Consider the following 11,393-nt stretch of genomic DNA (forward strand, 5'->3'; position numbering starts at 1 on the left):
TGCGTACTTGAGAAGTTGGCTGAAAAATAAAGTACAGTAGACGTTCGTTCGGTGCAAACGCTTTAACTGCAATGCTTTTTAACTGCAAGTCTGCTAAGTGCAACAATTTTGCAGTTATTGCACCGCTATCCGTCAAAATGAAATGTCAACAGCGATGCGATGCTTTTTTGCATGCACTTTTGTTGCAATGCGATGTTTTTCGTCTGCAGCAACTAACAGCTATGTGACGTCTGTCAGTTGTTGCAGTTATCGAATTTCATTCGGTAAGTGAAACGTAAACATGTTGTAGTTATCGAAGGTCCACTGTATCTAGTGTTGAAAGGAGTTGACGTTTATGATTAATAAATTTTATACCGTTCACCGAAGGGGTCAGCAATATTATGAAAAGCAGTGTGTAGTTCGAATGAAGGATAAGTTCGGAGAGTGACACACGTGGCTCCTATCAAATGAGTATAATGCACAGACAGAAAACGTGACTAAGAAGAGAAAATAGTGACTTCAAGGTTTGGGTTCATTGTGGATGGCCAAGATGTGTTGTGCCATAAAAAATTGGAATTTTTGAGAGGTAAACAAATCCTTAAGGTATGTTTTTGTTTGGATTTGTGGGAACTTGCATCGACCCGGAAACCTCTGCACCAATGGGAACAGTCAGCTGGTTGAAGAGTTAAAACATTTGGAGTGTTAAAATAGGCGTTAACCTATGCATTTAGGCATTTTGTCTTACTTTGTCTAGTTTCTCTCATATACATTATTTATATTCATTCATTCACTTGCTTGACGTTTTGGTGCAGTGCGGCTTATAGAATTCTATCGAACTTTGACTTCAAATTATTTCCTTGTCATGGAAAAGTGAACATCATGTAAAACTATTGACAAAGCTATTGACTGTTGTTCATTGGTAAAAAGTTGGAATTAGAATTGGAAAAGGTTTGAAAAGCCAAGGGGATGTTATTCAAAAATAGTTGAGCCACGTCACATCACGTTGATGTTGGGCAGCATGTGAGCCGGCATGCAAAGATGCAAGAAGGTTGATGGTAGCTGCTGAACACAGAGTCTTGTTTTGTGGATTGTTCTGATAATTTGTGTGACGGGGTTTGATAATTAGGGAGGGAAAGGTTATGGATAATTGTTTCTGGTTTCGCGGATGTGTTTTCGTATTTGACAGATGTTGGATCTCCAGTTAGTCAAATGCAGTGGTGCTTGGGCTGAAGCATACTTCGGGCTAAATTGAAATTTAGCGTCTAAGCCACAAGCCGCAGTTTGAGCAACACTGGTCTAATGGATAGGGCTTGAAATTTCTAACCCAGAGAAGCTGAGTTGCCCGAGCAGAAACAAATAACTGACACATAACTGCAGCATACCAAAGTCAGGTATCATACCAAGACAATGTATTGGTCGGTTATCCTGACGTGGAAAATAACTTATTTAGGTGTTGTGTTGGTATTGATATAATACCTCAACGTGTTATTGGTTTGGTGTTGAGGACTGCTTGAGGTATTATTCAATTATGGAAAAATCACTGTTTGTATGGAAAAAATCGCCGATTATTATTTAGGTATTGCCATACCTGATGTCATTATTTACGTGTTATGCACAGAATACACACCAGTTATTATTTTAGGTATTTTACCTCTTATGAAGAGCTTATGAATACCTCATTTAGGTTGTAGGTATTCGGTTTTCCATACCTAAGTTTGGTATTCTTCAGCTATTTTCTCCTGCTCGGGTAGATTCCCGTCTCGATCGTAAGGTATTTGGATGTAGTCAAATACCACCCAGTGGCACCGAAGTTGGCAGTTGCAGAATTGTTGTTGCAACTTCAAGCATAAATTCATGGCGACAGAGTTCTCGACAAAGAAATCCTGTCACAGCGGAAAATATGCCCCAGAGCACCATGAATCTGCGGGCAAACTTGGCACCGAAGCTGGAGCTCATTGTCAGCAGAAAATGTGCCCCAGCTACTTGACTCGACACTCGAGTTGGCATATCAACACTAAGTGATGGGTTAGCGAAACTGTACGCCTTGGGTAAGTTTCCAGCCGGGCGACAACCAGGCGGCCATCACTTTTACCCAGCACTTCACCGGAAAGCTATCGAAACCCGAGATGTGGCCGTTCAGCAGCGATACAGCGGACGTGATTGTGGAGAACGACATCTCCACGCATAACGTCGCGGGATATACGATCGACGTTCTGTTCGTCATGGCGATCATCGTCGCCATCATCATCTGGAGGTGGCGCAGGAACGTGCGCCGCCTGAAGGACTTGGAAGGCGCAGCGCAGAGGCTGCGTCAGCAACAAAACCTGCAGGTTTAATACGATGCGGTAGGGATCGCGTTGGTGTCCCGTTGCATCATCGTCATCGACCGGCGGCGGCAAGAGAATGCGCGCCGCGGAGAGAGAAGCGGGGAAGGTAAGAGCACAAACCAACTCTGTAACTAAAAGGGAAAATAAAAGTTAGTCTGTTTGAGAAAGTCGCGCGCGTTGGTTGATTTAATATCACACTCCGTGACATCGTTCATGCCCTTGCGGGAGCGGGGCATTCATAGTTAGTTTCATAAGAACATTTTTTGGTGACCCCGACGTGATCAGCACCGGCTGATCACTCATGTAACTCATCTCGTAATCATTCAAGTGTGATCGCGTGTGCTCATCAATCCTCTAGTGAACCCAAGCGACACAAAGCGATAGTCGCCCCGTGTGGAGAGGGACAGTCAATCTTGATCGTGCTCGAACAAAATCGTTAATTTATTAATTGCCCGTCGTCTGCCGTTTTGCCGTCGGAGCTATTACGTTGGTCCGGCCGCTAGTGAATCTAAGTGAAAACATCAATTGTGAATGCCATTGGCGCCCGGCGTCTGCAAAAGTAAAGTACGTGAATATCGCCAGAGAGTGAGCCCTAATTAATTGTCCATGGGGAATCAAAGTGGCAAATCGAAGATTTGGTAGTGCCTGAACAAAATACGCATGTCAGAAACCCAAGAAAAGGTAGTGAAAACAGAAAGAGAGACAAAACGCCAACCAAGAAAAAATAAAAGAGTGAAATTCCGGAGAATCCCTACAGAAGAGGTGCTGTCCGTCGTGGGAACCGTGCAATCTTCCCCCAGCTTCGGACCTGGGAGCCACAACCTCAAGCCGAGGAAACTGGAAGGAGCGAACGCCGTTTACACTCTAAAGTAAGTCCGTTCCCATTTACTAAGTGAATTAAGTGAAAATGCCGCGTGCTGAGGACGAGCGAGCCGAGCTGGTGGACACCAGCAAGAACCAGCTGGTCGCATTAGAAAGCAGTATGAAAAGGTTGGCGAGCGATGCTAAGCAGCTAAAGGACCAGGCCCACACCTGGGTGCAGCTAAAAACAACGATAGGAATGCTGGACGGCCTGTATGAGCAGGCGTCCAACGTCTTGCTACGATTGGAGGGCCTTGATGGCCCTCAACAGCGTAGAGAGCCTTTGATGGCTGTCTACCTAAATGCTAAGGTGCTGCTGGAGGAAATGGCTCAAAAGGTGATGCCAGCTCCTTCAAGCAGCTCTTCAAACGCTCTGCTGGATCAGACCATCCAGCAGTCCTCAGGTCGATCCGACCATTTACCGCGGATCGAGCTTCCAAGATTCAACGGTTCACCCACGGAGTGGCTCTCATTCAAGAGCCGCTTCGAGAAGAGAATATCCGCTCTGAATGAAGATGCGGATAAATTCGCATTTCTGGGAAAATGCCTGGAAAAATTCGAACCTGCCAAAAATTCAGTCGAGGCACTCGAAAACTCGGGAACGAGCTTTGCCGAGGCCTGGCAAAAGCTCGAAACACGCTTTTACAAGCGTAGAATAGCCTTCGAAGGCTACTTTACTAAATTGCTCATGGTGAAGAAAATCATGAGCCCCAACGCCAAGGGAATTATGGCATTGATCGACGCAGTAGACACCGCAGTCCACGCCGCTCACCAAATCCAAGGTGAGCGAAATCAAACGCTAGATAGTGTGGCCAACGGCCTAATTATTGCCATAGTAAAGAGCAAATTAGACGACGTAACCCTATCCAAGCTCGAAGAGAGCTTGGATCTACAAAAAATCTATACTTGGGCCGAATTCAAGGCCGAATTAGAAAAACGGGCCAATCAGTTGGCTTGTCAGTACCTGGAAGAGGCGCCGCCTAGAGGGCGTCAACACAAAACCGCAGCAGTAGCTGCTGCTACACCAACCAAAGAACCAATAAAAAAGGCTCAATCACAAAACAATCAGAAAAATTGCTTCATTTGCGGAAGTAAAGAGCACAGCATTTTTTATTGTGCTGCTTTCAACAAGCTCCCCCTCAAGGAGAGGTGGGAGGCTGTGTCCAAATCCAGGCGGTGCTACAACTGCATGTCTTGGGGGCACTCCGTGCAAAAGTGCTCCTCCAACGTGAGCTGTAAGGAATGCGGGGCGCGCCATCATACGCTCCTGCATTTCGAAGCTGCGGAAAACCCCCCGCAGCCAACCCAAAAGGGCAATGAAGGGTCAACGACTACGGCTTCGGCCTCCACCAGTAACACCCAGTGACTACCAGGCAGCTACGTGTTCCTGGCTACCGCCCTCGTCCAAGTGAGGGGAGCTACGACTTGGTACCAAGTAAGGTGCCTGCTCGACTCGGGTAGTCAGGTCGAAACTATAAGTGAACAGGCAGCCCACCTTCTTGGCTTGCCTTTTTCGAAAACCCAGCTGACCATAAAAGGGATTAGCGGAGGTATTAATGCGCGACGAAAAGTTACAACTCAAATCGCCTCCAAGAGTGGCGATTTCACAATGACAGTGGACATGATGGTTGGCCCGCGCCTGATTGAGGACCAACCCAGTATCACACTACACGCAGGAGAAATAAGGGTACCAGCGGGCATTGAACTAGCTGACCCACTCTTTTATCAAAAGCAACCAGTCGAAATTCTACTTGGATCGCGAATATTCTTCCAAATCATGGGACCCAGATCCATCAATCTGGGCAGCGGACCAATCTTCCAAGAGTCCGCATTCGGGTGGCTTGTTGGCGGACTAACATCGTTGCAAGTACCGCGACGAGCTACCACGGCGGTTATAGCATCTGAGCCTGAAGTATCAAGCAAGTGGGATTGCGCATCGGCCCCAGATCATAGCTACAAGGATCAAGGACTAGATAATCTGTTCAGAAGTTTTTGGGCGCTTGAGGAGGTAACTTCTGCGGAAGCGAAGCCCTGCCACAGCGCGAATGCAAGCGAGGAGCATTTTCAGAAATACACGACGATAGGAGCGGATGGAAAATATGTAGTCCGCATTCCCTTCAAAAATGAGCCACAGTTACTAGGCCATTCTTTTGAGCAGGCAAAACGGCGATTTCTATCCTTGGAAAAACGCCTTGCCCATCATCCGGAAGTTTACAAGCAGTATAGAGAATTCCTAGCTGAATATCTCGCGATGAATCACATGGAGATAGTCCACTCCAAGGACAAATCCAAGGTCAGGTACTACATACCGCATTCCTGTGTAATCAAACCAGATTCCACTTCAACGAAATTACGAGTAGTATTCGACGCCAGCGCAAAAACGTCAAGTAACATATCACTCAACGACATTCAGCACAGTGGTCCTGTTATACAGCGTGAATTATTTGACCTGTTGTTGGATTTCCGATGCCACGACAAAGTGGCCACAGCCGACGTCGTGAAAATGTATAGGCAAGTAAATCTTCACGAAGAGGATTCGTGGTTCCAATGCATCCTCTGGCGGAACGATCCCTCCGAGGAAATACAAGTATACCGATTGAAAACGGTAACGTACGGCGAGGCGGCATCGTCCTTCTTGGCATGCCGAGCGCTTCATGAGGTCGGAGAGGAAATTCGACCCGAACAACCTGAAATTGCTGAGGTTATTCAACAATGCTTCTACGTGGACAACTTCATGATGGGGGGAGATTCAGCCGAAAAACTGTTGGAAAGGCGGCAGGCAGTGGAATCAGCCCTGATGAAGAGAGGTTTTCCTCTACGCAAGTGGGCGTCCAACGACGTCAGCATCCTCGCTGGAGTATCTGACGAGGACTTGGAGAAAGAAATCCGAATTGGGGACCATGACATCATAAAGACATTAGGTGTAGCGTGGTCGCCTAAGGCTGACACGTTCCGGTGCATCGCTAATGACCCGGTAAATTCCCATGAGAAAATGACTAAACGGCAGCTCGCCTCAGAGATATTGAGGCTGTACGACCCACTAGGAATCATGCAGCCAATAATCATCACAGCCAAAATCCTTCTTCAAGGACTTTGGAAAATTAAGCTAAAGTGGGATGATGAAATCCCAGCTGATTCGCAACATGAATGGCAGCAGCTGAAGAAAACATTACCAAAACTTGCTAGCTTGACAATTCCGCGCCAGGCGATTCCTAGCAATCCCGTGCACCTGGAACTGCATGGATTCTCAGATGCTTCTAACCTGGCTTATGGTTGCGCGGTCTATGCATATTGCATAGACGAGAAAAATCGAATATCTATGAACCTATTGTGCGCCAAATCTCGAGTGGCGCCAATGAAGGATGTCACCCTTCCACGAAAGGAACTTCTGGGAGCAAAGCTACTAGCGGAGTTAATGAAAAGGGTAATTTCCATTATACCAACACACGTTCAAAGAACATACTACTGGTGCGATTCACAAGTAGTCTTGGCTTGGATTCATTCAAGCGTACCCCACAGTGAAGTGTACGTTCGCAATAGAATCAACGTAATTCAGTCCCTTACGCATCGAGCGGATTGGCGATACGTTCCAACGGATCAGAACCCAGCTGACATAGTCTCGAGAGGTATCTCCGTGAGAAAACTTCTAACCACGAAAAAGGATATATGGCTGCATGCCACAAACTATGCGCTAGAGAACAGACGGCGCGCTGAGGCATATGGCGCTCCGCAAGTGATAGCAATCTGTTCGTCAACCGACAGAGACAGCGCCAGCAGTGAGGTGGAGGACTTAATATCAAGTTACCCGCACCATAACTCATTCCAGAAGACGCGGAGGCATTTTGCTGTCGTCAATAGGGCCATGAACAACTTCATGTCTAAATCAGCGGCCATCAAAAGTCGCGGGATTAACCGAGAGCCATGCTTCGGGCCCCTAACCGTCAGCGAACTGGAGGCTGGTGAGCAACTGATCGTCAAGCATCTACAGCGCATCAGTTATCCAAAGGAGCTCGCTCACTTAGAGGAACAAGGAACCCCTACAAAGCAGGGCCCCCTTCAACATCTCAGTCCAATAATCGAAGATGGACTCATCCGCATCGTGGGCAGGCTTAGCCTGTCCGACTTACCTCAGCATCAACGGCGTCCAGCAATAATACCCCAAGAGCATTTCTTCGGAAAAATTATACTAGAGCACATTCATCGACGAAATCTCCACGCTGGCTTGGAGACAATCATTTCGGACTTCCAGCAACGCTATTGGATGCGGAACCTCCGAAAACTGGCCAAAACTGTCGTCAATCGATGTATCTTGTGCGCACGAGCTAGGCCGCGCAAGCTTCAACAGCAAATGGGCCAGCTGCCAAGACCTAGGGTGAATCCATCCCCAGCATTCACCCACACCGGAGTAGATCTATGCGGTCCGTTTCAGATTTTGCCAAGCCCACGGGCCAAAACGAGGATGACAGTGTACGTGTGCATCTTCGTCTGTTTTTCAACAAAGGCAGTTCATCTTGAAGTGGTGGAAGATCAGTCCACAGGTGCATTCATTGCTGCTCTGATGAGGTTTACTTCACTGCGTGGGAAGCCAGAAGTAATCTATTCAGACAATGGACGGAACTTTGTTGGAGCAGGTAGGGAACTTGCAGAACTACGGAAAATCTATAACAATGAGATCTTTCAAGACGAATTGGTCGGAATAGCAGCCAACAAGGGGATAAATTTCTCCTTCATACCGCCCCGAAGCCCAAACTTTGGAGGGCTTTGGGAAGCTAACATCAAAGTTGCAAAACGGTTGTTCACGGCAGCAGCCCGCGGGGCATGCTTCAACATTTTGGAACTGCAGACTGTACTCTACCAGGTGGCGGCAATTATGAACTCTCGCCCCCTCACAGTGGTCTGGACGGATGCTAGCATCCCAGAACCACTGACTCCAGGCCACTTCCTCATCGGAAGATCAATGACTGCTCTGCCAATCCCGGGCAAATTTATCGAAAACGGGAGCATATCGGTACGCTGGAAGCGTATTCAGCATCAAACTCTGCAATTTTGGCGGAGGTGGCAGGATGAATACCTGCAACATCTGCGCTGCATGGCCAAATGGACCAAGAAGCAGCCCAACCTAGCAGTTGGGCAAGTTGTCCTCATTGGAGATGACCACAATCCTGTAGCAAAATGGCCTATGGGTATCGTAACCAGTACGCATCCAGGTGCTGACGGCGTCGTGCGAGTTGCCACAGTTCGCGTCGGACCTAATCTTTACAAACGCAACGTTCGACTGTTAGCCCCGTTGCCCATCGACTTACCAGCAGTTGACAATAACGCAGAACTATCTCCAATCAACGAAGTAGCTGAACATGAAGAGGACCCCCCACCTCAAGCAATTTGGGACGATCGCTTGCGTCCTCGTCCCAAAGGGGGGAGAAAATGGATGTAGTCAAATACCACCCAGTGGCACCGAAGTTGGCAGTTGCAGAATTGTTGTTGCAACTTCAAGCATAAATTCATGGCGACAGAGTTCTCGACAAAGAAATCCTGTCACAGCGGAAAATATGCCCCAGAGCACCATGAATCTGCGGGCAAACTTGGCACCGAAGCTGGAGCTCATTGTCAGCAGAAAATGTGCCCCAGCTACTTGACTCGACACTCGAGTTGGCATATCAACACTAAGTGATGGGTTAGCGAAACTGTACGCCTTGGGTAAGTTTCCAGCCGGGCGACAACCAGGCGGCCATCACTTTTACCCAGCACTTCACCGGAAAGCTATCGAAACCCGAGATGTGGCCGTTCAGCAGCGATACAGCGGACGTGATTGTGGAGAACGACATCTCCACGCATAACGTCGCGGGATATACGATCGACGTTCTGTTCGTCATGGCGATCATCGTCGCCATCATCATCTGGAGGTGGCGCAGGAACGTGCGCCGCCTGAAGGACTTGGAAGGCGCAGCGCAGAGGCTGCGTCAGCAACAAAACCTGCAGGTTTAATACGATGCGGTAGGGATCGCGTTGGTGTCCCGTTGCATCATCGTCATCGACCGGCGGCGGCAAGAGAATGCGCGCCGCGGAGAGAGAAGCGGGGAAGGTACGAGCACAAACCAACTCTGTAACTAAAAGGGAAAATAAAAGTTAGTCTGTTTGAGAAAGTCGCGCGCGTTGGTTGATTTAATATCACACTCCGTGACATCGTTCATGCCCTTGCGGGAGCGGGGCATTCATAGTTAGTTTCATAAGAACAGTATTCGTGATTTCCTGGATGTGATATATCAATGAGTTTTCCACAATGTGCAAGTTCGTCCAATAGCAGGTGGGGAAGGTCCTTGATGTTAGATTGCTTATGGAATGTTGCTACTGGGCAGGCCAAAGTCCAGCGGAGGCATTGTGGATTGTTGTTTTCAAGTATTGAGTTGCATAGCGTACATGATGGGTGCTGAGTGATAATAAGACTGGTATTGCATTTCAGAGCATGGGTTCAATTTGCTGAATTCAAGGGAGCCTGTAGTTTTAGTGTTACATAAAAAGAGATTGTTTAGATGTCAGGTTCATAACATTTTTTTAAAGAAAGATGGGGGTGTAGGGTTTGTACTGGCATGCACTCTCTATGTTTACATTGAGTGTGTAGATGATGCGAATTGAGCAGTTACGAATGAGCGTGTTGAGTGACAGTTGCGATAAATTGGAGCGTCGACGGACGACGGACAGCGAACCTGTGGGAAGTTTGGTGAATCCGAACGACCGGAGAAAGCTTCTGAACTGGAGAGCTGGAGTTTGCCGTTGCCAGAGTTGTTTCCGGAAGTGGACCCTACAATATCCAGAGTTTAAAATTTTCGTTTTCAATGAGTGGAATCAGCGTGAATATTGAAAATGCTAAACACTGAGGGATCAGAATAAAATTCAATTTAGTGATGGAATTTTCTCACTTATTCATTAGTTTTTCTGTCCTGAAAATTTTCACTGAGAAAAGCAACTGGACCATAACTCACGATTTTATTTCCAATCACTACAACAACAGTTGTGTATAGTGTGATTAATTGGAATCATAACTATCTGCTCCATTTGTTCAATAAGTCGAGTTGTATATCAATTACCAGAATGCAATGTGAGATAACATTCTTATGACAGAGAATTGAATGAAAAAAGAGCGGCTTTCAGCTGACATTTAATACGGCGAAAAACGAATGAAAAAATAAGAATGTCAATCTTCACTTGGAATCTTCGATTTTTTACATTCTGTATATATCTATAGATACTTGACGTCTTCAGTCAGAGCAAAGCGTTTATAAGAAAAGTAACTAGGGTATTGGTTCCTTTATCAAGCATGTGGCTCCCATTTTCATCCTACTCAAAACGAAGGATTGAAGTGCTGTTTGTTTTGTTTCTAATTTTTGTATTTTTTGTTAGAAGTGAGCACCCATGAAAACAAAAAGAACGGAATCAATCGGTGACGTAATCGCTTGTTTTCGAATAGGATGAATATAGGAGCATGAGATTGATGACGACACACATACCCTACTTATAAGTAGTCAGTGGATGCGGAGAGTAGTGGTGGAAATTGATCACGAACGTTTGCCGACACCGCTCAAAAATGTTCGGTGAGAGTAAGCAGGCCAGCATAAATTCGTACAGTAAACCATGGTAGGGTCCTCAGCCGTGTAAAGACGTGGATCCTGTAATGATATACTTCACCCCGCTGATCAACTATCCCCCATCATCTTCGTCAAAGCCAGGAGAGTACAAGGTGACAACATCAATAGGGACATCATCAAGTGCAGCTCGAGTCTAACCTTCATCAACGGACTGTTGTTACTACCAAATGTATTTCGCAAAAAAATAACTTCTTGTGGGCCATTTGCAGTTTGCGATCCCAGCAACATACTACAGGAATGCCCGCTTCGCTTGCGTTTCCCATTCACAAAGGACGAAAATTGTCGAGGGTTATGCTTTAAATTAGACTGCGTTCGTCTGACGCATGTGTTGTAGAGCTTACGATTGAGAGACTTACATTAGCTAAATACTTGCTTCGTGTAAACATTTCTATTGTTCGAAAAACGCCGGAGAGCAGCGGAACGCCTTCGTTTCAAATGACGTAGTTGACCAACGAAGTCGAAAGGCAGGTAAGTAATCCTGGAACATGTCGGTCAGTGAGCGTACTGTTGAATATAGCAACTGCTACGTTGACGTCATCAAGCGCTGTCCATAAACTACTTAGACTTACTCAGACCCCCCATC

General features: G+C 46.7%; 2 protein-coding genes across 2 annotated transcripts; both read left to right on the top strand.

Annotated features, from left to right (window-relative positions):
• The first annotated feature begins 3,213 nt into the window (after positions 1–3,213).
• Positions 3,214–4,533, top strand: LOC115265498 (uncharacterized). The gene has a single exon (XM_062858695.1). It carries the CDS (start codon positions 3,214–3,216, stop codon positions 4,531–4,533), a length of 1,320 nt encoding a protein of 439 aa, XP_062714679.1.
• A 243-nt stretch (positions 4,534–4,776) lies between these two features.
• On the top strand, positions 4,777–8,601 carry LOC134291219 (uncharacterized). The gene has a single exon (XM_062858707.1). It carries the CDS (start codon positions 4,777–4,779, stop codon positions 8,599–8,601), a length of 3,825 nt encoding a protein of 1,274 aa, XP_062714691.1.
• Positions 8,602–11,393: the final 2,792 nt, after the last annotated feature.

Source organism: Aedes albopictus, chromosome 1, assembly GCF_035046485.1.
Source record: "Aedes albopictus strain Foshan chromosome 1, AalbF5, whole genome shotgun sequence".
Lineage (NCBI taxonomy): Eukaryota > Metazoa > Arthropoda > Insecta > Diptera > Culicidae > Aedes > Aedes albopictus.